This window comes from Zalophus californianus, chromosome 8 (genome assembly GCF_009762305.2).
Source record: "Zalophus californianus isolate mZalCal1 chromosome 8, mZalCal1.pri.v2, whole genome shotgun sequence".
Taxonomy (NCBI): Eukaryota; Metazoa; Chordata; class Mammalia; order Carnivora; family Otariidae; genus Zalophus; species Zalophus californianus.
The window spans coordinates 49,785,812-49,813,000 of record NC_045602.1 but is presented as its reverse complement, the minus strand read 5'-3'; the positions used below and the strand labels follow the sequence as shown (position 1 = coordinate 49,813,000).

The window sequence follows — 27,189 nt, the reverse complement described above, 5'->3', positions numbered from 1 at the left end:
CTCGGGCCCTCTTCTCCGGGTACAGGGCTGAAGAGGTGGGTACCAGCCAGGTCCTGGGAGGAAGAAGCAGCAGATCTTTTTGAACATATACTGAGTACTCGCTGCTAGGTCCTGAAGGTGTGATGGAAGCTTTAGTGTAGGAGCTTACAGTGTAGTTGGTCATACTCACAGGGAAAGATCCCCCACCAGAAGGGAGCTGTGTGTGGTGACTGTAGGATCTGGCCCAGACCCTGTGGTCAGCAGGTCTGGTGAGGGAGGACTTTATCAGGAGGCAGTTGATTCCGTTTCTTGTCTCAGCCCCTACATTTAATCATCTGCTTCCATAACTATGGCTCATTCTGATCTCTCGGCTGTTGCCTTAGTTCAGGCCCTTATCACTGATTTGGACATTCGTCTCCTAACTGGTCTTTAGGGCACCAGCCTTGTAGTCTGCAGTCTGAATTCTACAGGGACATCTGATTGCCCCTTCTAAAAGGTAAATCTGCTCCGTTTTGTTCATGCTGTGAGCCACACACCTGTCCTCCGCATACTTAATACTCAAGCCGTGCTCAGCAGCTTACCTTTCCCTGGGCCCCCACGCCTTCTCATGATTGGATGCTTTTGCATATGCTCTTCCCTCCATCTGGAATTCCTCCACCCCTCCCCCCTCCCAAATACCTGCCCATCTTTCAAGCCTTGTCCCCAAGGTTACTTTGAAGTGAGACTTTTTTTGTTTTGTTAAGTAAACTACCCCCAATGTGGGACTCGACCTCACGAGATGAAGGGTCTCTTGCTCTACCAGCTGAGCCAGCCAGGCGCCCCAAAGTGAGATCTTTCTTGACACACATGTCCACCTGCCCAGATAGAAATGACGCTAACCCTACGCCCTTGTGTAGACTGCTTTCACAGCACTGATAGGCTTTAGGGCATTTGTTTATAGTCTGTCTCTTTTCATTTATTAATGTCTTGATGTTCCTGAAATAGAGTCTGGTCTTTATGCCACCCCAAAATTTAGTGGCATAAAGCAGTCATTTTATTATGCTCATGGAGCCTTTGGATTCAGAAGTCAGGAAGGACACAGCATGGGACGCTTGTCTCTGGGCCTTGATGTTTAGGGCCTCAGCTGGGGAGGCTCAAAACCTGGAGGTAACTCGACCACTGGGCTCGAATCCTTGAAGGGCTCCTTCACATACATTGGGCAGGTGATGGCAGCTGTTGGCTGGGACTTCCATTGGTAATGTCAGCTCAGACACCTGCATGTGGCTTTTGTAAGTGGTCCGGGCTTCCTCACAGCATGGTGACTGAGCCCCAAGAGTGTTCAGCTTTGAAAGCCATGTAGGGCCACTTCCACTGTCCCAAGCCCAGCCAGGTTCAGGAGAGGGAGCATAGGCCCCACCTCTCCATGGGAGAAGTACATGTGGGATGGAGGGGTGTAATGTAGTCTGTCACACGCGCTAAGCACTTTGTGCGTGCAAATGACATTCTTCAATTCTGGAGGCTGAGCGTGGGTGGAATGGGAGGAGGAGTTACGAAGTGGTACTGGGAGCCTTGAGGGAAGGTGAGGCATCATCAACAGAGGTAGTGGGTGGGGTGGGGCTGGGGGCACATAGAGTTGCTTGAAGGAGCCTCTGGCAGATTGACAATTAGAAAGTGTGCACACACACCAAGGCTCAAATTAGGAGGGCAGGCATGGAGAGGGAGGAGATAGAGCAGAGGTGTTCTCATCTAAAATTGTTTGGGGTCACCTGTTTGGGTCTGGTGATCAGGCGAATTGGAAGAACACAGGTGATGCTGGGGTCGGGAACATTGGCGAGTGTAAGAACGCTGTCCAGAATAGGAAATTGGAAAGGGGGCTGTTGCAAATGGGGAGGGGAGTTCAGTTCTGTTTGAGACAAGCTGCTCCTCAGTGGGCTTGTAGCATGTCCCAGGGGTTAGAGCTAGCTGGAGGTCAGCTGAGAGGTCCAGACAAAATGCAAACATTGGGGAACATCCTTGGAGTGGCATCTGCTGGAGCCCAGAGGGGATCGAGGATTGAGGGAGATGGCGTGGAGGGGTTTAGAGCTGGCACATTTCTGAACTGAGACTTTGAAAGGGCCTCCCTCAACTAGCCCCATCCTCTAGCATTGCCAGTAATCACCTGATAACTGCCTTGTTCCTTTTTCAAAGTCTCTTTCCTAAGAACTTGCTGCCTCCTGCTTGTTAGGGGGATAAGGGTCAGTGCGTTAGCATCTCTAAGTGTTAAAAGTGTTCCCTAAATTGAGCCCATGTGTACCTCTCTAAAGCTTTACCCATTTTCCAATTCCATCCCTCAAAATGAATCTAATTCTGTGCCAGACTGACAGACTTCAGTTGTGTAAAGACTTTCACGAATTTTGTCTTCTTCAGAACCTAAAGGGACCTGTTCCTCTATGGTTTTGCACTGTTTTGCTTGCTCTGTGTCCCCTCAGGGGCAGCCCCAAGGGAAGCCCAGGTTCAGGTATGGTCTCTCTGGGCAGAGAGGGGCTGTCGCTGCCTGCCGTCGGTGCCTGTGCTACGGGTCCTGTTCCGGTCAGGTCATGGCTGTGTGTGTGTCCAGCTATGGCTTGGGACCCGTTAGTGGACTATGAAATCAACTTACAAAGTTGCAACCTACAAGAAACAGAGGGAGAGAGGGATTTGTGTATCTAGTAAGGGGAAATAGTATTTTGCCAACTTGTCATATATATAAATACATAACGGATCATGTTGTAAGATATATTTCTTACTGTGGATTATAGTAAAGAAGTTGCAAAAAACTCTGGGTTATAGGACCCTTTGAAGCTGCCAGATCATCATATTGTGTGTATCATCAGCTAGTCTTTCACCTCTCCTGATCCCTAAGACATTTTTATGTGCACTACAGCCATCTTTGATTTGCACATATATGGTTTGGGGACTAAGTATAAGACCCTATTTATCCTGTTAGATTTTTTTCTCTCCAGCTCTTGACCTTTTGGCACCTGGTCCTTTCATTCAACATGGCTTTATCCCTCTTATTTTCACCATCTGCCTATTTAATAAGTGTGCCTTGTCTATCAATATTGGTAAATAATAACAGGACAGTTCTGAGGACAGAGCCCTATGGCAGACCACTAAAGACCTCCCCCACCCCCGGGGGCACCTGGGTGGCTCAGATGGTTAAGCGTCTGCCTTCGGCTCAGGTCATGATCTCCAGGCCTTGGGATCGAGCCCCATGTTGGGCTCCCTCCTCAGCCAAGGAGTCTGCTGCTCCCTCTTCCGCTGCCTCTCCGCACTGCTCCTGCTGTCTCTCTCTCTCTCTCTCTCTCTCTCTCTCTCTCTGTCTCAAATGAATAAATGAATAAATAAATTCGTTTAAAAAAAAAAAGACTCCTCCCTTCCCCACACCTGGGTTGCTACACCACTTGAGTTTGAACATGGTCATTCCGCCAGTGGTGAGCCAGCCTGTCTGGCCTGTAATTCTCTACTGCTGGCCCTCAAAGGGGTCGTAGCAGGCCTTAGGAAATGTAAACATCCATGGCCCAAGTCGCAAATGCAAATGCCTACAAGGGCTTGGCAAGTGACACAAATGAATGAAGTGATAACTAATTCAGGCAATTAATAAGTAATCTCTGACCCCTGGCCTTGGTGTCAAGAAAGCATGGAATGGTGAGGCTGGGGGTGGCCCCGAGCAGTAGCCATGGCATGTCAGCCAGGTGGAAGTGTGGACCTTCAAGACAATCTCGGTTTCATGTAAAATTTGATTTTTTAATATTGGCAAGACAAACGAGAATCTAACACTATGTAGGCCAAACAAAACAGATCTGTGGCTGATTTGGCTTACAGCCCTCGAGTCTGTGATCTATCAGACAGGATGTCTCCCAGTCTGCTGGTCCAATGACCATATGACACAAAACAGTGAGGTTAGTTGGATGTTGATGGGTTGATGGCCTTTGTTGAACCTGGCTCCCTGTGGTTCCCTTAGTTACCCTCTCAGGAATCTTACTGGGGCTGGTCTTGCTTGGTGCACTGGAGTCGGGAACGATGCTTGCTCCTTTCTTGCTGGTGGCACCTTCTCTGGATGGTGTGTTTCTTCCAGGATCCCCGGCACGTGTTGGGGAATGCATCAGTGGGATCCCCTGGCCGAGAAACGGGAATTTAGCATTTCTTAAAATCTCCTCCCACCCATGCTGGCTTCACTTCCCTCATTTTTGTGTCCACTCTTCCCTTTCTTCTCTTTTTGGTCTAAAGAGCATTTTCTTTCCCAGGGAACTCAGAGGCCCAAGCGCCAGCCTAGCCCTTCCTTGTTCTTGTTCACAAACCAAAAATAACTTTTTAAATCCTTTTAGTTGTCTTGACCATTTTGGGGAAGCCTCAGCTCCCACAGCATCAGTCTTCCTGACACTGTTTTTGTAAATCCGCGCTACTCCCTCATGTTTCTTCGGGGTTATGCATGCTCTTTCTATCTTTTACACATAAGCATGTAAAATTTGGCCACTTCAGACTTCGTTGCCTTTGCTGTCACCGTGGTTTAGGTTTCTGAGAAGGAAGGGAAGGGACGACTGGGTGATCAACCACATTCCTAGAGGAAAGGTTTCGTTCCTAGTTCCACGTTTGGAGAGACGGTCAGGGAAAGGCCACCTCGTCCGTGGCCAGTGGGGGATGGGGAGGCCTTTCACCGGGCTGAGAGAGTGTTCGTGCAGCAGGTGTGGGCAGGAGACACGGAAGTGGTTAAGATGCAGACCTTGTCTTGAAGGAGCTCCCATCTGGTCGGGGAGGCAGCTGCTTGAATGATAGCAGGGGCCTGTGAAAAGTGCTGCTAAGGCATGCACAAGGTGCTGTGGGAGCCCAGGGGACAGGAGCCACAGGGCAGTCTGCCAGCCGGGTCAGGGAGGGGGTGCCATTGAGCCGGTGCTTGAAGGATAAGCCAAGGTGGCCCCACAGAGGCTGGGAAGGGCATTCCAGGCAGTGAGCACTGCATGTGCAAAGCTCAGAAAAGCATGTTGGAAAAGCACGAGGGTCCTTTGTGGCCAGAAATGGGCAGCAATGAAGATGAGGTGGGAACCCTAGGCTGGGGTCTCTGCTCACCTTCCACCTCGCTGATCCCAAATCCCACCTTCCCACCGCTACTTTGAAGCCCATGCATGATGGGCACCTTCCACAGTCTGGGGATTAGCATCAATTTAACCATTTGTTTAATCCACTTTGTGCTACACCTTACAGAAAAGTTGCAAAAAGAGTACCTGGGACTCCCACATACTAAAATTGTTCACATTTTGCTTTATTTGCTTTATCATTTTCTCTATATTTTTATATGCATATCATATTTTTCTGAACCACTTGAGGTTAAGTTAGAGATACTATGTTCCTTTATCCTGAATACTTCAGTGTGTGTGTATGTGTGTCCTGAGGACAAAGACATTCTTTTACATAATCAGAGTAAAATGATTCAAGCCAAGAAGACTGAGGTTGACACAGTGTGATCTTATCCACGTCCATATTCAAATTGCATCAGATGTCCCCATGGTGTACCTTACAGCTGTTGTCCTCAGTCCGTGATCTAACGCATGAACATGCATTTCTCTGTCTTGTCTCCTCAGGAAGCCCAAGATGTTTGCAGAGATGTTTGTCTTTCTTGTCTTTGAAATTTTTGAAGACAACAATCCAGGGGCTTTCTAGCATGCCCTCCAGTTTGGGTTTATCTGATGTTTCCTCATAATTAGATTTGGTTTGTACATTTTGGCTAGAGTTCTGTGTGAGTGATGTTCTATCCTTCTCAGTGTATCATATCAAGAGTCTCATGATGTTGGTCACAATATTGGTGATGATGAGTACTCTGATCATTTGGTTCAGGTGGTATCTACCAGATTTCTCTTTAATGTTGTAACTTGGTGATTTTCGAGGAGATATTTTGAGACCGTGTCTATATCCTGTGCCCCATCCAGCTTTCACCTGCTAGTTGTGGCATATCCACCGATGACTTTCCAAATCTGTTGTCCCTTCTATATTTTTGTTGTTGGCATTCTACTGTAAGGAAGAGCTTTCCTTTCTAGAGGGATGAATTCTGCAAACTGAACTTCGCATCTTCAGATTAGTTTTTAACTTGCTGGGCTGGACCCCCTGGCTCCTTCCTTTTTTTGCGCTCCCCCGTCTGTGTGTTTTGCTGGACATCAGGTGTATAGTAGTGGTTCTTGGGCTTGAGAAGAGGCCTGGATCTTGGTCCGACTAGCACCTTGCTTGTCACTGGCATGAATGGCTCGGCACGGGGCTGCACGCACGTGGTGTCCGATCATCAGTGTTTCTCTCCAGCCTGGCTGGGGCTGGGAGTGGGAATGTCATCTTGTCACCAGCTCTCGGAGCTCGGCCAGGGCTTAAGTGAGGACGGTAACAGACAGAAAAAAAACTGTGGGTTCCTTCCCACTGAAAAGCTCTGGCTGACCTCTGGTCCAGGCTGCGTTTGTCCCTCAGAGCTGCTCACCCCCTCCACATATACCACACACTTAACGGCATATTGCTTCTTGGGGTGTTTGGTTAGCTTTCTCCCGACAAACACCGAAATCAGCATGGTCCCGGTGTCACTTTGGTCATTGCGAGTTAAAGATCTTTTTGTGAGTCCTTAATAAATGCTTGGTGTGTGGGGAACCTCGTCCGTATGATCGATCTTAGGCTCTAAAAGGATCTGAGTAACATTCAGAATTCTGGATTAGGACCTCTTAATGATCTGCCTTTCCTTTCTGTTGGTGCAGCTAGCTGGGCAAGGAGACCTGAAGATGAAGATGAGTTCAGGTTCGAGCTGTGTCAGGGACAGAGTGTGCAAGAAATGCAGGGTTTAGGTATGCATCTGCATGGTGTGAAGCAGGACAGTGCTTTTCTACTATCATGGCTCATCTTTTTCCTTTTTTCTCTCTTTCTTTCTTCAGACAGGCTCAGAGCTCAGCCCAGTTGATGGACCTGTTCCAGGTCAGATGGACTCAGGGCCAGTGTACCATGGGGACTCACGGCAGCTAAGCGCCTCAGGGGCGCCGGTCAATGGTGCTAGAGAACCCGCTGGACCCAGCGTGCTGGGGGCTGGGGGTCCTTGGCGAATAGACCAGAAGCCCGACTGGGACGGTGCCCCGGGCCCAGCTCACACTGCTCGCCTGGAAGATGCCCACGATCTGGTGGCCTTTTCGGCTGTGGCCGAAGCCGTGTCCTCTTATGGGGCCCTTAGCACCCGGCTCTATGAAACCTTCAACCGTGAGATGAGTCGCGAGGCTGAGAACAACAGCAGGGGAGCCCGGTCAGGGCCCGAGGGCTGTTCTGCTGGCAGCGAAGACCTGGACACGCTGCAGACGGCCCTGGCCCTCGCTCGGCATGGCATGAAGCCACCCAACTGCAACTGCGATGGCCCAGAGTGCCCTGACTACCTCGAGTGGCTGGAGGGGAAGATCAAGTCTGTGGTCGTGGACGGCGGGGAGGAGCGGCCCAGGCTCCCAGGGACTCTGCCTTCTGCTGAGGCTGGCCTCCCAGCGCCAAGCACCCGGCCAATCCTCAGCTCTGAGGTCCCCCAGATACCTCCCCCCGAGGGCCTGCCCCTGTCCCAGAGTGCCCTGAGCATCGCCAAGGAAAAGAACATCAGCCTGCAGACGGCCATCGCCATCGAGGCCCTCACACAGCTCTCCTCTGCCCTCCCTCAGCCTTCCCACTCCACCTCCCAGGCTTCTTGCCCCCTCCCCGAGGCCTTGTCCCCTCCTGCCCCTTTCCGGTCTGCCCAGTCCTACCTCCGGGCCCCTTCGTGGCCTGTGGTCCCGGCTGAAGAGCACGCGTCCTTTGCTCCTGACGGCCCTGCCTTCCCGCCAGCAACTCCTAGAACAGAGTTTCCTGAAGCCTGGGGCACTGACACCCCACCAGCAACTCCCCGGAGCTCTTGGCCCATGCCCCGCCCAAGCCCTGACCCCATGGCTGAACTGGAGCAGCTGTTGGGCAGCGCCAGTGATTACATCCAGTCAGTATTCAAGCGGCCCGAGGCCCTGCCCACCAAGCCCAAGGTCAAGGTGGAGGTGCCCTCTTCCTCCCCAGCCCCATCCCCATCCCCCATGCTCCAGAGGGAGGCTCCCGCACCATCCACAGAGCCCGACGCCCACCAGAAGGCCCAGACCGCCCTGCAGCAGCACCTTCACCATAAGCGCAGTCTCTTCCTGGACCAGGCCCACGATGCCTCCTTCCCCGCTCCCACGGAGCCTCCTGCTCCAGGCTGGTGGGCCCCACCAAGCTCACCTGCCCCACGGCCTCCAGACAGACCACCCAAGGAGAAGAAGAAGAAGCCCCTGACACCAGGTGGAGGTCCCGTGGGAACCGAGAAGGCCGCCCCTGGGATCAAGCCCAGCATCCGGAAGCCCATTCAGATCAAGAAGTCCAGGCCACGGGAAACGCAGCCTCTCTTCCCACCTCTGCGGCAGATTGTCCTGGAAGGGCGGAGGTCCCCAGCCTCTGAGGATTCGCAGGCACATCCACCTGCCCCTGTCCCCGCCTCACAGGGCTCTGCTGTCCCCCCGCCCCCAGAACCTTCTCTTGCGCTATTTGCACCTAGTCCCTCTGGGGACAGCCTGCTGCCCCCTACTCAGGAAATGAGATCCCCTAGCCCTATGGCGACCCTGCAGCCGGGCTCCGCCGGCCCTCTTCCCCCTGCTGATGACAAGCTGGAAGAGCTCATCCGGCAGTTTGAAGCTGAATTTGGGGATAGCTTTGGGCTTCCTGGCCCCCCATCTGTTCCCATTCAGGACCCCGAGAACCAGCCAACGTGTCTCCCAGCCCCCGAGAGCCCTTTTTCTACCCGCTCCCCCAAGCAAATCAAGATTGAGTCTTCGGGGGCTGTGACTGTGCTCTCAACCACCTGCTTCCATTCAGAGGAGGGGGGCCAGGAGGCCACACCCACCAAGGCCGAGAACCCCCTCACACCCACCCTCAGTGGCTTCCTGGAGTCACCTCTTAAGTACCTGGACACACCCACCAAGAGTCTGCTGGACACACCTGCAAAGAGAGCCCAGGCCGAGTTCCCCACCTGCGATTGTGTTGGTAAGTCTGCCCCGGGGGTCAGGAAAAGCGGAGGCCTGGTGGGCTTGGGTGTCTAGGCTCAATCTCCTGTCTGGCAAACTTTTACTGTGTGCCAACCACCCCCCCACCGCCCCGGGGCCTGGGGACACTGAAAAGAGCTCACAAGCTAGTGGAAGAGTCCACAAAGGAAGCAGATAGTGAAGCTACGTGGTGTGTAGCACGTCGGCGGAGGGAGGCGCTGGTGCTTTGTCACACACAGGGATGCGAAGGCCTCATGGAGGCCTGCCTGTGCGAGATGGTGCTGGTGTTGAGGCCTGAGCTGGGTGGCTGTGAGAGGGCGGGGCTTATTTGGACTGCTCTTGGTCTAGGGGGAGCAGAAGGGGCAGAGTGCATGTGGGTATGAACCCAAGGTGGCCTGGGAGGCAGGTGGGGGCCAGATCTTGCAGGGGCCCAACAAGTTGGGGTCAAGAGTTTGACTTGATCTTATCGGTATAAGTGAGCTTCTCAGAGTTGTAAAGCAAGGAATGATCTGTCACCTTGTGCTTCTGAAAGACTTTTCTGGCTGGTGGTGGGGAAACCTGTAAGAAAGGTGTCATGAGCCAGGCAAGAAGGAGCGCAGTCCTGACTGAGAGAGCGGGCGGGTGGAGGGACCTCTTGGGAGGGCATGTGGGGTACAGACAGCCCGGGGTCTCTGCCTGGGTGGTGCTGCTCCCCAAGAACGGGCCGAGAGCCCGGAGCTCTGAGTTGTGGGCTTGGACACAATTGGCACCCAGGCCGTGGCTGAGGCTGCGGGTAAGAGAGCGAGGAGTCTTGCCTTCTTGTGAATAATCAGGGCCAAGGCTCTGAGGACTGCTCCTGGGGTCTCCTGTCTTGGGAGGTCACTGAAGCGTTGGGAAGCCCCAGGTCTCCTCTAGGGCTGTGGCTCTCTGCTGTGTATGGTATGTTCCATTAAAGACGTGTTTCATCACGTGATGCTCAAAAAGTACATTGATGCTAGTGAGGAGCATGTTGAAATTCTTGAGATTTTAGGATACACAAACCAGGCCTTACAAAAAAGCTGTGTTCTCTGCTTGTTAAAATAAATTGATATCGGGTCAATGGTGTGATTTGTTGGGAGACTGCATCCTTGTCAGTAAGGAGGAGCTGGGCTGTCCCGCCCACTCCAGCTACCCCAGACTCCTATACTCCAGACAAGGAATCACTTGGGGAACAAGGAGATGTTGGCCCCAGTGTTTCTGTCTGGGGGTGAACAGAGGTGCAGGGTCCTGCCAAATGCTCCCAGACATGTTCTGGGATCGTGGTTCCCTTTGAGAGCTAACCCTGTTCATTCTTGGATCTTAACAATGAGATGACTTTGAGGGCCTCCTTATTTCTCAGCATTTTGGAGAGGCTTGTTCTGATCATAGGAAGTGGGCCCTTCCCTTTGCCCCTTTCCCTCCTTGCATTAGTATGAATCTGTCCCACCTGCCTTGTGTTTAGTACACTGTCAGGTATTTCTCCCCTTGCAGTGTAAGACCTAACCTTACATAGTGCTTAGGCCATAGTTGGTCCTTACTAAATATTTTAGTTGTTGAATTCAATTATTTGGAGGTGATGTTTGATCAAACTAGTTTTTAAAATTTGAATTCTGATTCCGTCACTTCCTCATGCATAAAATGAAAATGATAATGACATCCCCTCACCAGGGCTGTTGGAGGGAATAAATTAGCTAGCATGGGTACAGCCCTTAGACTGGTGTCTGGCACATAGTAAGCACTCCAAGAGTGCTGGCAATCCCGACGCGTATTGAGTGCAGTAAGGCAAGAGAAAGAAGTAAAAACATACGTATTAAAAAGGAAGAAAAGTGTTGGCTATTACTTTATTCATCAATCATTTATTATTACCAGCTCTGTATTAAGTACTGTAAAGGATAAAAATTAGGAGACATGGCTCATTTCTGAAGGACCTTGCAGTGCACTCCAAGCGGCAACTGAAGCCACAAGATACTCAGTCGGTCCTCCGGCAGGCGTCAGCCGGGTGCCTGTGTGGTCACGCGGATGTGGCTGGACGGTAAGAGTGTTCTGAACCCCCAGGCCTGGTTGTCATTACCGAGGGCAATGTTTTCTTTTGGAAACTCTTGTTCCAAGCTGGGTGTTGAAACAGCAGTGCACCCCAAGAGCACGTGCACCATCTTCGTGGCAGCAGGGGCCAGCGGGCAGGGGTGAGGCCGGCAGCCTGGGCCCTCAGCGCTCTGCATTCCCCTGGAGAGGACTAGCGAGGAGAGGAGCGGGCAGAGGAGTGTGGGCATCGCACAAACCCGGCAGTGGGATGCTGGCCTCTGTTGCGGCCTCAGCCAGGGAAGGGCCAGTCCTTTATTGCTCCAGTTTGTGTTTTCTCTGTGTCCAGTCCTAAACAAAGAATTCGAGCCAACCCTACCTCGTGTGGTTAAATGTTAACTTACGGGGACTTGCTTAGCGGGAGACAGTAGACACAAGCAGTACATAAATGATCATCTCAGCTATGTTACAGAAGGAAAGGAAGGAAGGAAGAAAGGAAGGAAGGGAAGGAAAGGAGAGGAAAGGAAAGAAAGAAATGGGGAGGGGAAGGAAGGGAAGAAAGGAAGGAAGGAAAAGACTGGAAGGAAATATGTCAATAGTGGTTGTCTCTCTGGTCAGTGGGTGACTTTTCCCTTATATGTTTTCTGAACTTTCTGTAATGAAATATGTATTTTATAATCAATAAATGTTTTGAAAGTGTATCCTGGAAGTAGCCTGGAAGACAGATCGGTGAAGGGTGATGACCTTGCGGCAGAAGACTGGTTAGGGAGCTGTTGAGAAGAAGAAGAAAAAGAAGAATTGTAATAATAGTAATAATAATATTTATGAAACACTTGCTCTGCTCCAGGCACTGTGCCAAGTACTCTCCAGTTACCAACTCATTTAATCCTCATAACATCTACATGAGGGGAGTACTGTCAGGAGTTCCATCTTAATGATGAAGGGAGCAAACCTAGATTCAGTAGTTTACCCAGGTCATACATCTAGCACACCATAGAAGTGAGATTTGAATCTAGGCAGTTGGACTCTTAACCAGCACACCATACTGTGATTGAAATTGTTGAGAAGGGAGTCCTAAGTAAAACAGTGGTATTAAGAGTGAAGAGGGCCAAGGAAGAAGGGATTCACATGGAAACAGCTTCTTGAGGTGCTGGGGTTTGTTTTAGGGAGAGCCATCCTGTTTTCCAGAAGTATCTGGAGATCCCACCTCTGGACAGTTGCTTCCATCAGTCAGTGTGGCAGAATTTGTCTCTGTGAACTCAGGCTCAGGACAAGGGTTAGGAGTAAAGGCTGCTCACTCTGGGATTAATGTCAGATGGGAACCATCTCATGTTCCAGAAACTCATCCTCTCAACAGTGGCAGGTAGAGAGGTGCAGATTGCAGGTCAGTTTAAGGAAGAATTTTCCATTGAAGTGACAGTGAGACTTGGAGATGCTATTATGCGCTAATAATAAACAACTTTATAAAAGCATAAGAAGGTTTTATAGCATAGCAAAAGAAACTTAATATTCAATATGGTGACTTTTGCCAAATCAGCAATTTTGGCCAACATGCTTCACTGAGGAACCAAAAACCTGTACACCAAGAGCACTGTTTTTCTCTTGTATAAAGACTATGAGTTTCTGAAGGTATGGGTGGCATTCATATGGACTTAGTCTCCAAATCTTGAAATCCTGGAACTAAAGGCACCTCTTGAAGCTTCAAAGAAATAAATTTAGAAGACGTGAAAGGAAATGCCTTTCTCCAAAAGGTAATATGATATGTACAGGTTTGGGAAAACTTAACACAAGTGGAAGTTTTATTTTAGATTATTGGAGGAAGAGAGTATTTATGTATTTCTAATATTTTGTGGCACACGTTAAAGATCCCCTTAACCGTCTTGTAGTACCATTGTCAGAGACAGGACAGTGAGCTGCTATGACTAGGCCCTCTACGTATTTTATCTGTTCCTAGAAATGGGGAGATTCACAAGTGAGCCAGTTTAGGACAGAGAATGAGTTCAGATGACATTTTAGTGGGAAAGCGTCCTTGGAGGTCATCTGCTCATCCCTTTATAGTCAAGGAAACAGGTTTGTGTTAACTTTTGAGTCTTGTCCCCCTGTCTGTGAGGAGCATCCCACAGGCAGCTGTGGACATTAAACCGTAGGAAAAGCAGATGAGACGGATTTTAGGAGGCACCTTCATAGAAATGATGTATTTTTATCCGGTTGATCATTTGCCTTAAAGAAGTAGCCAGAGGCCAGTATAAGAAAAAAACATGTCCTTTTGCCTGGAGCATGGTGACAGTCTGGGTGACAGAAGTGTTGTCCAGCAAATGTGGCTGGTAGCAGTGTCCACTGGGTAACTTCAGTCCGGACCACAATTCTGAATGGGGGACACAGAGACTTACCTCTGTTTACAAGCATGGAAAGTCTGTTTCCTGTAGTTTTTATGAGAAGGTATCCCCCCACCCCCGCCTCTCATTCAGTTTGAGATGAAGAGGAACTTCATGTGCTTTTAAATATTTTTTTTAGACAATGGAATATTTGGATACCAGCATAAAGGTGGGGAATCTGGCTCTGGGGAGGGTATCAGAAGTTCCTGGAGGAGGTGATGTTTGAGGTGAGAAGTTTAATGGATTAACAGGAAGAAGATAGAGTGTTCCAGGCAAAATGACATGAAGATTATGGAGATGAAAAATACATGAAAAACCACATGAAGACATAGAGGTGCGAAAACATGGAGACATGCAAGTAGTTCTGGTGGGACTGGTGTATTGGATGAAAGATTGGGAGTGGCCAGAGAGGGGAGCTTCAGGGGAGACAGGGACGATACTGAAGGCAGAGAAGCCGGTTTGCAAGCTCAGGTGTGGTTCAGGCGAGAAATAGCGGGTGCCTAAACTCAGAGAATGACATTGAGTGGGAGGAAGGAGAGAAGTGGATGGATAAGAGAAAGATTAGGAAAAGGAACTAACTGTTGGCTGTAGGAATAAAGGAAGAAGCATGTCAGGTGGCTCCTGAGGTTCCAGGTTGGGTGACCGGGTAGACAGTAGTGCCCTTCACCTAGATTCGGAATCCTGGGAAGGGAGCAAGTTTGGACATCCAGCTTTTGAGATATCTGTTGGACCTGAAGGTGTGCATCCAGGTGGGTCTGTTAGTTGGAGGTTCTAGAGCAAAATGATGGTAGTTGATGTTTCAGTTATGATCATTCCCCCAGGCTGAACATGTAGATCGAGAAGAGGCCCGAGAAGGGAGCATACTAGCATTTAGAAGGTCCCAAACAGGAGACTGCGAAGCGGGGTGTGGAAGAGATGTGGCAAGGCTAAAAGAACCAGCAGAGAGTTTGGGAGGTTGGGAAGACTGAGAGCCCAGTTCTGAAGAAGGGTCAGGATTTAATGCTGGATTCTTCTTTGTCTCATACGATTTGTTACTATATGTGCACTAGTCTTGTTGATTAAACCCCAGGGACTGAATGTTGTATTTCTAAAACATTTAGACTGGTTCTAAGCACTCTGGTAAGTGTGCTTCATATTTTTTTGGCTAGCTGGTCAACCTTATTCTGCCTCCAACTCTACAATGATGTCAGATGAGTTTAGGCATGATCTCCTTCCCTTTAATCTTTGTCCTCAGTGAGTGTGCCTATGTTATAAAGGTATTTGTGTCTACTACCAGCAGGCCTGGCATGCTGCCCATGGACTCAGAGGCAGCTGACCTGTGATTTTAGTTTAAAAAAAAAACTCATCTAGCACACCTAATCCAGGGTAGGGCCCAATCATCTACCTACCCACTGTGTGGATTTGTGACTGCCAGGAGGCAACGAGCTAGCAGTTGGTGATTGACTGTCATGGAAGTAGAGTCTAATTAGTTATATAAGCTTAAGCTGTTCAGCTTGAAGTCCACTGAAATGATACCAGGAAACTGAGGCATTTATATAGGATTGTTTGGAAAAAGAAGATACTGGTACATAAAACCTTAGTGTGATCTTGACACCTCTGCATTAATTATCCCAGTTATCAGTCGTCTCTATCAATGTCATAACGAGGAGAAATGCCTCAGCTTGTGCTCGCATGTCTTCCGCTGGCCATCATATTTCCCACTGGGAAAGTGTGGGTGCCTTAGTCTCTGTGTAGAGAGGGGTGGGGGGGGAGATGGGAGGTTCACTTAGAAATTAAGGATCCTTCTTGCCGTTAGGCAGTCATGAGTAGTTTCTTGTGTTTAGTTATCTCTTGCTGATAGCAGGAAGGATACATTTCATTCTTTCCCTAGCCTAGTGCAGAAGTAGAACAGAGCATATTTTTCTATCTTAATGAGCATAAAATTAAGTGCACAGGGCGAAGAAAAGCACCTAGAGCCACATAACCAGCATTTTCTCAAAAATTGGATTTTTCTCTCCTGAGCTCTGCCCCAGAGCTTCCTACCATGTATTTTAGGGGGAAAAAATCACTTCTGTCTGCTCCAGCTGCTCAAAGCGAGACAATAAAACAGATTTTTCTTCAAGGAGAGTTGAGCCATCCCCTTGCTCTGTCACTTTACCTCTGTAGAGGAGGAAGACACACCCCACTGGGGACTAACAGGAGAATCAGTGACTTAATAGCAAGGTAGCAGAAGAACCCTCTCCTGAAGCCTGGTGAAGGGAACAACAACCAAACAGAAGAGAAAATTCATCTGCTGAAGTTTGGAAATAGCCCCATTCTTAAACCATGAATTCCAGGGGCTGTCTACTAGCTTAAGATCAGTTGAATTAAAATAAAGGATGATATGGGGTATGCAGATTGCAGTGTGGGAAGAAAGGAGAGTGGACTCTCAGAGGGACACTGAAGCTTGGAGAGAGAGGCTGGAGACCATCCCTCTGGAAGGCATGCTCTCTGGAAAGTGGGGAATGCAGACAGGCCCCTTTTCCCTCCCTATTCCAGTTTCTGATGGGGATGAGGTTGAGGACGGTTGGCCTGAGGGCCTGGAAACCATATCCTAGGAGCCAGCTTTGTAGCCGAGGGCCAGCAGCACCAGACAAAGGCCATTGTGCACAGAGAAATATTTGCTGAACCACCAAACAAAAATCCTGCAATCTGTGGGGCTTTATTTTAACTTGATGTTAACTTATCAGAGTGACCAGCTCACTCCCATATGAGGAAATAAACCAAAATCCTAGCATCAGGACAGAGCATAACCCAACCCTCAACACACAAACATACATCCGTATTTAGAGGTGTTGGCCCGGACAGAGTGCCTGAAGATGAAATTTCCTAGTTGTAACAGTCCACAGCCAGCCCCAATTCCTCCCATCCCCCTTCAGGCTGCTGAACTTTTGAACTAATAGTTGAAACCTCTCCACCATCCAGTTCTTCAGCTTAATTTCCAGTGATACACAGGACATTACAACACAGGGTTGTCCAGTCCAAAATGTAGTACCAGAGGGTAGAAACCCTAGAGATAAACTTTTCCGTGGAAAGATTAATTAATAAACAATCCAACATGCAACCCCTTCAGATTCTGTGGGGAAAGTAGAGGGATTGATGTCTAACATTTAGAATGAAAATTTACATTAGAAAAAACAAAAATTTGAAGAACTGATATGTGCCGTCAAGGAAGGTGGGGGGAAAAAAGGTTCCCTTTAAAACAGGAAATGAAAGATGAGGTGCTAGAATAAAGTTACAAAAAAGCCACACGAGGTACAGATTAAATTCCAGAAGCATGCCATTGCACAAAGCACGCACAGCTGCACCAGAAGCTGGAAAAGGCGGCATCGGAATTACAGGAAAAGCAAATCAGTGAGGAAGAGGGACTTGGAGGTCACTGCAAAACAGGAAAAGAAAACAGAAATGGTCCTAGCCAGAGTGGGGAGATAAGGGGACCAGAAGAGAGGCGGGAGGAGGGGTCCTGGATGCAGATTCACCGTCAGGAATGCTGGCAACATTCACTGGGGAAGAGCCTGGAACAAACTGAGCAAAGGCAAGAGTCAAAGGATAGAAAACTTTTCTGAAATGAAAGAAAGTGAATAAAAATGGACAAATCATGATCCCAACCAACTTACTGAATTTCAAGGATGAAGAATCATCTACAAATATATTAACTGAAAAATTAAGTCACACGTACTCATTTTTTTTATAAAAAAAATTTTTTTAAAGATTTTATTCATTTGAGACACAGCATGAGCAGGGGGAGAGGCAGAGGGAGAGGGAGAAGCAGGCTCCCTGCTAGCCAGGAGCCTGATCTGGGGCTCGATCCCTGGGCCCCGGGATCATGACCTGAGCGGAAGGTGGACGCTTAACAGACTGAGCCACCCAGGCACCCCTGTACTCATTCTTTTTAAACTTAAAAAAGTACTTTTAAAAAACATTCTTTTAACTGAAAGACATATAGGAGGGTATATATACCTGAAGTGTACAGCTCAGTAAGTTCTACAAAGGGCACATACTTTTGTAAGCACGTCTAAATCAAGAAACAGAGCTTTTCCAGCCCCTCAGGAGCCCCACGCCTGGTCACCTACACCTGACTCGCTAAAGCACAGTGTAGCCTGCAGACCAAATCTGGCTCTCATCTGTGAGCTAAAAACAATCTTTATGTTTTTAAATGGTCCCCCCAGAAAATCAAAAGAATAAGATTTCATGACTCATGGAAATTAGATGAAGTCCAAATTTCATCGTCCATAAGTTTTAATGGAACATAGCCATGCTCATTTGTTTATGTGTTATTCGTGGCTGCATTTCACTACATCAGCAAAGATGAGTACTTGCCACAGAGACTACATGCCCTGCAAAGCCTCAAATGCCATCTGGCCCTTCACACAGAAGGTTTGCCAACCCCTGTCCTAACGTAACTACTTTTCTAACTTCTAACCACACTGATCAGTTTGCCTGAATTGCATATGTATCCTATCATAAATATATATGTGTTCCTTTATATTCTGACTTTTTGTTCTGTGTTGTGTTTGTGAGGTTCACCTGTGCGTGTGTAGCAGTACCTATAGTTCCTTTGTTCTCATTGCTACATAGTGTTCTGTTTTATGAATATACCACAGTTTATCCATTTGACCATTGATAATCATTTGGATATTTTCCAGTTTGGGGGTTATTATGAATCATGCTGATATAAGATATTCTTCTGTATGTCTCTTGGAACATGGATGTATAGATTTACATATTTACATTTCAGCTTAAGTTGCTACTATTCGTTTTCCAAAGTGGTTGTGACAGCTTAAACTCCTACCAGCGGTGCTCCACATCCTCACCAGCAAATAGTATCAACGGTCTTCCTGCCGTTGTGGTAGGTGTGGCAGGTGTATCTCATCATGGCTTTAATTTGCATTTCCCTCATGACTGATGAGGTTGAGCACCTTTTCATACCTGTTCATACTTTTCTCTAGAGTGCCCATTCAAGCCATTTGCCCATTTCTCTGTGTGTTTGTCTTTTTCTTACTGATTGGCAAGGGTTCTTTATTTATGGTGGATGATTTTTTTGTTGTTGGATATGTGTATTGCAGTTCTTGGAGTATTAGAAGTTTGACCTGAGAATTCTGTACCCAGTTATGTTGCCATTCACATGTAAAAGCTTCACTGAAACATTTCCAAATATATAAGAACTCAAATTTTCTAGCCATGAATCAGATAAGTAATGGATTGGGGAAGTAATATATATGATGGGACTGGTAGTGAACACTAAATGTGTTCAAATGTGAAGTCTGCATTTAAATAACTGTGATAATTGTTTTTCTAAAACAAGAGTAATTTATTTACTTATATTTGAGATTGTTTTATATCAAATACCTCTTTGATAACAGGAAAAAAATATGTTCACCGGGATACCCACAAAAAGCAGGAGACAAGGTGAAGGAGGAGGTGGGAGAAATTGTAAGGGTGCTAATTTCTTTCTCTGCAAAAGTACAATGAGCATTACTAAAGACATACTATAGATTTTTCTAAATTACCAGGGGTGGGGGATGGGGAGTAAAAGAAAATATAAAACCTGTAACAAAAGACAGGAAAGAAAAAAACAAGGACACAGCATGGAAAACATGTCCTAAAATGACAGAAGACCACACATATGTTATGGCAATAAATATAAATAGGGTAAACTCACATATTGAATTTAAGATGAATAGCCTTAAACAGCACCAAAAAGGGTTAATAAACCTTATTTTACTATGAAAAAACAGAAGCATGTATTGCTTACTGATTCAGAGTATGTACTGCATTCTACAGAACATTACCTTACCCCAGCCTTGCAAAGTATTGTCACTTGCCTGGCACCATAACCAAGTACAAACCCATTGCTACAGAGAAGATACACACACACATGTATGTATACACACATGTGTATATACATGTACGTATGTATACACACATATAAATATGTATATGTGTGTATATATATATATAATGAGATGTATTTTCTCATGTCTATGTAAATATATATGAGACATATAACCTTATGGATATATCAACATACATGAGAATAATTAAGTTTGTAAATGTATACTAGTTTTATAACTGAGCATACTTGGTTGTAAGTTTAATTTTTTTCCATAGAATATCCTCTCCCGGATACAGACATATAATCAAGGAAAGGGATCTATCTCTCTTATTTTAAATCTATCTATCTTACATGTTTTTATAGATGTAGAATCAGGAAAAGGGATGTAGTTAAAGGAAACAATGCTTCTGAAGGACTCCTTGGGCTGCCTTGTAAACTGCCAAAAGGGAAAGAATGACTTTGCTTTTGTTTGGCTCTCGGAGCTCCGTCTGCCTTTGCGTTTTAGCGGACTTCCCCAAGAAACCTGACCGTCCATTGTGGAGGCTGGCGTGGTTTTGGATCTGTATCTTTTTTCCTAGCTGCTGGGGTAGAGTGGCCAAGATTTGGTTTGCATCTTCTCTTTGAAAATCTCCTTTCTCTGCCTTTAACTGGGTAAGTTTTGAGCTTTTTCTGATTGGGGGCAGAAGGTAGTCACTAAAAGCTACATTATGTTCCAGTTCCAGTGGAAGATCCTGCAGTCAATCCATTACTTTGACTTTTCTCCAGACAGTAGAAGCTGGAATAGAGCCCAGAAGTTCTGGCATCTTCTTATATTCTATTTTCTATATACCATGTAGTCTCCCAGCGCCTATAAAGAGCTTTCAGACCACTACTTCCAACACCCACTTTCTTACATTTTCTTTCCCTAGCCTCCCCTGGTCTCCCCTCCCTCCCACCCCCACTCCATATGCTTCTTTCTGCAATCCTCTCTGTGTTATGTTCAAAATAGTGTATATTTGGAGCAAGTCATTTTTAATCCTTCAGTTGAAAATATTCATTCATTCATGAAACATTTAAGCATTGATAGGTTGAGAACGGTGCTAGGTGACATCTCATCTCATCCTCAACAATTCTGTAAGGTAGGAACATTATTTTAACTGCTTTTAAGGCTCATAAGGGTTGTGTAACTTGGCCACAGTCACACAATTTGTTTGGCAGAGCCTGGACAGCAGCTGCCTACTGAGTTCGTATGATGCGCCAAGGACTGCACGGAGCCCTGTGTGTAGTTTGCACAGGAAGGCATGAGGCCTGGAGGCTGGGAAGGTAACTCATCGCAGTTCCCCAGGGCTCTGCAAACTCCTTGTTCTTTCTGCTGTGCCATGCTAACAATAAAAGCCTGCTGTGATCCATGCCTTGATGTTTCTGTTGTCTGCAAGGTGCTCTGGGGATCCACAGGGAAAGTGGACCTGAGAAGTGCACTGGCGTTTCAGAGAAGAGGTGCCATTTAAACTAGACCTTAAGAGAGAAGCTTTTCCAAAGAGATAAGTGAGGGAAAGCATTGTTGTCAGTGAGGAAGCCCGTTTGAAGTCACGGAGGGCTTGCCCAGTTGTGTGACAGGAGCTGTGCTGGCCACTGCCGCATGCGGGGCTGGGACATGTGCAGGGCTGGCTCCACAGGGGCCTTGTGGACTCTGCTCCGGAATTTGGGTTCTTTCTCTTGTCTGACGTGGGGTCATCAGTGCGAAGTGGGGTGATCAGATTTTGGGGGGGGTGTATAAACTGGTGGAATTGTGTAGGATAACCGAGGAGGGTTGAGATCAGTGAGATCATGCCCATAATTCAGGCAAGAGCCTGACCCAGCACATTAGTGGGGGATGAAGAGCCTCCAGGAGCAGAAGCCAAAAGAGGCAGGCACGCCCCGTCAATTCATCGGCTGAACTGCAACACACCATTGCAAACCTTTTATTGAGGGGCTTCAGGGAAATGTCAGAGGGCTGGGAGTTCAGTGAGATCAACATCCTCAGCCTGGCCGGGACCTCCCCGGCTTCATAGTGGCCTGAAAGCTCTGCAGACCTTTTCTTGTTTTATTTTATTTTATTTTATTTTATTTATTTTATTTTATTTTAATTTTATTTTATCTTATTTTGAGAGAAATGGGAGGGCTACGGAGGGAGAGGGAGAGGGAGAGGGAGAGGGAGAATCTTAAGCAGGTTCCACACCCCATGTGGAGCCAAACACGGGGCTCGATCTCACGACCCTGAGGACGTGACCTGAGCCAAAATCAAGAGCCGGATGCTTAAGCAACTGAGCCACACAGGTGCCCCTTCTTGTTTGTTTTTAAAGCCAGGAACACAACTGAACTCATTTTCACAAACTTGCTCTTACACTTACTCTTAGTGTCGGTAGTGGCCCAAACACCGTTTTCCTCGCCTGTAGTGTGTGTGTGTGACGTATGTACACTAACATATGTGTGATTGCATGTGTACACGGACTACAGTGTATTATACGTGCAGTATTGAAATTTGCTTTTGTTCCCCCACTTAAGGTATCTTGGAGGTCATTTTTTGTCAGTAAATCTGGAGCTGCCTAATTCCTTTCGATACTGCTTAGCATTTCATTATATGGATGTGCCATAGTGTCTTTAGAATACGTAATGTATCGTGATGGACATTGAGGTTTCTGATATTTTGCCATTACAAATGATGCAGTGAGTATTCTTGTATATACATATCATTTTCACATATCCAAATTTCCAGAAATGAATTCTTAGAAGATTTGAAATTCTTTGAAATTGCTGAGTCAAATGGACTCATGTGCATTTGTAATTTTAACATATTGCTAAATTATTTTCCATTCTGCCTGTTTTCCTATACCCTCACCAACACAGGACATTGATGGTGACTCCTCTGAAAGGGAAAACTGGTACCTTATTGTAGCTTTACAGATGTTTGAGCCATTTGCATTGTCCTTTTTATCCTTTTTAAATTTTTCTCTTGAATTATTTGACCTTATTTAGCTATAGGAGCTCTTGATATTTTAAGGAAATTAGCCTCTTGTCTGGCGTGAATTCCAGATATTTCTCACCAGTATGTTGTCTTTTGATAGTTATTACTATAAATATTTTTTTAGTTAAATTTGTCAGGATTTGTATGTATGTGGGGGGAACTTTAGAATTTCATGTTATACTTAGAGAAGATTTCCCTTTTTTATGATTTTTGAAACTCTCCCTTTTTTTTCTCTCAGAACTTATATAGTTTAAGTTTTTCTGTATTTAAATCTTCCAACTCTTCGGAATACATTTGGGGGTAAAGTATTAAGTATGGATCAGACTTTTCCCCCGTTGTCTCAACACCATGCACTGAAAAATTAATCTTTCCCCATTGATTTGAAATGCCATTAGGTATCTTCTTATGTGTGGATCTTATCTACCCAGGTAGACCATAAACTTTTAAAAGGCAGCAATCAGATATTATCCTATCTTGAATTCACCCCCATAAAGCTGAGCATAATGTTCTGCATAAAAGAGGTATGACAGTGTTTTTACATTTAAAGAATTGTGACATATATATATGTGTGTATATATATATGTGTATATATATGGGAAAGTACACAAAACATTCACATACAACTCAATGAAAATTTATAAAATGAATGCCTGGGTAACCACAACGTAGATCAAGAAATAGGCCATTTCCAGCTCTTCAGAAGTCCCCTGTGCACCCGTCGCATTCACATTCCTCTTCCATCCCCCAGAGGCAACCACTCTCTTGACTTGTGACAATGATTTTCTTGTTTTTCTTTATCATAAGATTGGACCATACAAAATCACCATTGTTTGTAGGTAAAAAGCCATCAAATGTCTGCAATTTCATATTTCAACCTAGTAATTTTTACCACCTCTGCATGTGTCTTTAAACAGTATAGTTTAGTGGAGCCTATTTTTTTTAATATTACTTAAATGTGACCTTATTGTATTTGTTTTTTGCTATGCTTCTTTCCTTTACTATGATGTTGTGTTCAGCCGTGTTGTGGAAAGTTGTCAGTTCTCGCTGCTAGATAGATCCTATCATACGACTGTGCTGCACTATATCCATCCCACTGTTGCTGGGTTATAGGTTTCCAGTTTTGACCATTGAAAACAAGGTTACTATGAAAATCTTTGAGCATGTGTTTTGATGCATGTAACAAAGATTTCTTCTAGGACAGAACTGGCAAAGTAGGGCCTGCTGCCTAGTTCTTTATTTTTTTAAAGCTTTTAATGTTGAGATGATTTTACATTTATAGAAGAGTTGCAAAATTGGAACAGAGAGTTTTGTATACCCTTTATCAAGCTGCCCCTAATGTAAACATCTTACATGGTTATGGTGCATTTAAAAAAATCAGACATTAATGTTGGTACAATACTGTGAACTGCAGACTTTGGAATTCATCAGTGTTTCCACTAATGTCCTTTTTCTGTTCTAGGACCATTGCAGGATACCACACTGCACTTAGTTGTCACATTTCTTTAGACATAAAACAAGCTCCACTACAGTATTCGTGTGAAGTTCTTTTTGTTTTCAGCCTTATATAGTAGCCAGTCAAAATTGTTTTCCAGAGCTACTATTACATACTATTACATAGTCATTTGGATCTCCTTTCTTTCCCTGAGAAAAATTCATTTAAAATTCATCCAGGTTGTGTGCATCAATAATCTGTTCCTTTTGTAAAAAAAAAAAAAATGCAGCAAACGTCCTATAACATGAAATTAACCATTGGAAAGTAAGCACTTGAGTGGTGGCATTTAGTACATTTACAGTGCACAACCACCACCTCTGTCCGGTTCCAAAACGTGCTCTTCACCCCAGAACAAAACCCCGTACTCGCTCAGCAGTTACCCAGCCTCGGGCAGCTGTCACTCTGCGTTCTCACCATTCTGGATATTTCCCGCGAGTGGGACCGCACAGTATGCGATGGTTTGTGTCTGGCTCCTTTCACGCATCCTGGTTTTGAGGTTCATCCGCATTGTACCGCATGTCAGTACTTCCCTCCCTTTTGTTTTGTTTAAGTTGCGGTAAAATATATATAACATAACATTTGCCATTTTCACCATTTTTAAATGTACAATTTAGTGGGATTAACTACACTCACAACATCATGCAACCAATCCCCACTACCTATTTCCAAAACGTTTTCATCCCCCCATCCCCACCCCGCGGAAGGGCAGTACCCAGTAAGTCCCCTTTCTCTGCTCCTGCTAGCCCTGGTACCTTCTAGTTTAATTTTTATCTCTAGGAATTTGCCTGTTCTAGGCATCTCATCTAAATGGAATCATGTAGTGGTTGTTCTTTTGTGTCTGGCTCCTTTCACCCAGTATCATTTTTTCCAGGCTCATCCACATTGTAGCAGGTGTCAGAACCTCATTCCTTTTTAGGGTTGGGTAATAGTCCATTGTGTGGCTACCCCACATTTTGTCCATCTGTTGATGGACATTTGTGTTGTTTTCACCCTTTGGTTCTTGTGAATAATGCTGCTGTGAAATTGGCCTACAAGTATCTGCGTGAGTCGTTATTTTTTATTCTTTTGTGTATATCCCTAGGAGTAGAGTGGTTTGCCTATCCCGGTCTAGAACGCGTACAGTGGTAAACAGAATTCTAAAGTGGTTCTACTGCAATCTTGACAACACTTGATTTTACCAGATTCTTCAGTTTTTGCCAGTCTGCCCAATGTGCCATGGTGTTGCACTGTGATTTTAATTTGCATTTCCTGATTCCTGAAGGAGTTGAACACATTTTCACATGTTTATTAGCCATTTGAATTTCCTGTTTGGTAACGTGCCCATTAATGTTCCTATTGGTGGTTTGCCTTTCTAAATTGATGTTGATGAACCGATGCCTCCAAATAATGTTTACTCTGTGTTTCTGCAGAACAAATAGTGGAGAAAGATGAAGGTCCGTATTATACTCACCTGGGATCTGGCCCCACGGTAGCCTCTATCCGGGAGCTCATGGAGGAGCGGTGAGTGACGCCCAGGTGTCCAAGCAGAGGTGGGCAGTTGTTAAGAGAGCATGGCCTTGAAGCGCCTCTCATTGTCATTGCCTCGTACCGGATGATGTACAGGAAGGAGGTCATGATACCCAGACTGTGGAAGGTTGACTACGGGTTTCTCTCTCTCCATAGGTCTGCTCTCTCTGTCTTCCCCTTCCCTGCTCTTCTCTCTCTCTTGAATTATTTTTTATTGATGAAATGTGGTGAAATGACTCTATGTCCCATAGTGTTTCCCGAGGTCTGAATTTTGCTGCTGGCTTTTCTACAGTATTGTTCACTGTGTCCTTCTGCCCTCGCTATGGCCTATAAATTCGCAGCTAGAGCTAAAGACGTCATGGGAATCAGACAATTTTTTTTCTTTCTTTTTTTCAAAATGACTTCATAGGTGGTATTTTGTGCCTCCGCTAGGAGGAATAGACTATGTCCTCGTTGGCCAGTGGGTGTCTGTTCAGGTTGTGTCCTGAGTCGTTCTGACGCTGTCCCAGGAGTCTTTGATAGCTTTCTCGATTCCTCGTACGGCATTATGCTCGGGGCGCGCATTCTGCATTTACCCAAGAAGTCCAGGTCCCTTCTATTGGGGGAAGAAGTATTTAGAAAAATTCTGGTACTAGTTGTGCCCGTGGCTTCTAGGCCATTTCAGTAGAAAGAGCTAAGATGTATGGGTCGGGTTTTTATTTTTGGTTATTGATTAGTGATCAAATACATCGGAGGTTACATTGACACTTAGAATTCAAACTCAAGACTACAGGGTTTTTCCTTAACGGCCCTGTTTTGTTTTTTTAAGCAGTTTGTATGGAGACTTTAAAATCTACATATGTGTCCACAGCAGATATTAAATGCCATGAGTTCCAGTGTACAGAAGGGTAAAATAGCTTGGTGATTGAGAGCATGTGGACACTGGAGCTAGACTTCAAGGTCTAATCCTGGCCCTGCCCCTCCCTGCTGAGTCCTTGTGTAAGTTGCTCTACTTCTTTGTGACTCAGTTTTCGTATCTGCAAAATGGAGATGATAGAAGTACACATATGTTGTAGGAGAGTAATGAAGAGAAGCTGAGTCGGTGTCTGGAAAGCACTTAATGCTTACAGGGAAGGACCACATCAGGGGGTCTATCTCAAACACATATGTACTGGTGGAAATTTTATAACAAGCATGAGTATTTTAATAGTAAAGGCAAAGATTATGTAGACAAATATGTTTGCCTGTACATATACATAGAGATGTGTGGAAGACCGAGTGGCTCAGAGTTCCCACAGATTTGGGAACCATATTTTGTCTGATCAGGGGAGCCAAAAGAATCCTGTCATTAATGTAGCAGGGAACGTAATTTTGAACTGAAAAACTGTAATGGCATCCCTGAATAAATAAATGCTAAGATGGATGGAGGACTGTGATCTCCTGTAATGACTCTTAATTGTCCTGTACCATCTGGAAACATTTATATTCAAAGTAGCCCATCAGAAAAGCATTTGATCAAAGACCCGATCTGCACATTTGAGCCTGATGGAAAGGGTACCTTCGAGTCCTTGAGAACGAAACGTTTAAGACAGGGTGTGTTTTTGTACATGCACTGCCCGCATGTGCCAACACACATATGCGTTGCAGCGCCAAGGTTGGGGCAGCCAGCATTTTGGCCAGTGATTTTTTTTTTTTCTTGTAGGAAATCTTGACATTATTGTTTGCAGGTTGAGGGCTACAGGGGAGTCCAATGTGCACGTTGATCTGGGACAGTTTTTGTTTGTGTTTGTTTCTTGGTAACAATTTGACAAAATTTCTAGACAGCCCTCTAAATAACTTTTAGTTATAGAAGAGTATGTTTTGAAACAAGGATTAGGAGATAGTGATAAAGTTGAGATTTGTCCTTTTTTTTTCCCCTCATTGCTTTAAAAATAACAGCCAACTGTAGATTCTTCAGAAACTGATCCAAGGGAGGA

At 45.9% G+C, this 27,189-nt stretch overlaps 1 protein-coding gene across 1 annotated transcript in view; it reads left to right on the top strand.

Annotated features, from left to right (window-relative positions):
- TET3 (tet methylcytosine dioxygenase 3) overlaps positions 1–27,189 on the top strand; it is a 99,063-nt gene that overhangs the window by 44,361 nt on the left and 27,513 nt on the right. The window contains 2 exon segments of the mRNA XM_027622535.2: positions 6,876–9,009; positions 25,138–25,228. Of these exon segments, the coding sequence (XP_027478336.2) occupies positions 6,876–9,009; positions 25,138–25,228 (2,225 nt within the window).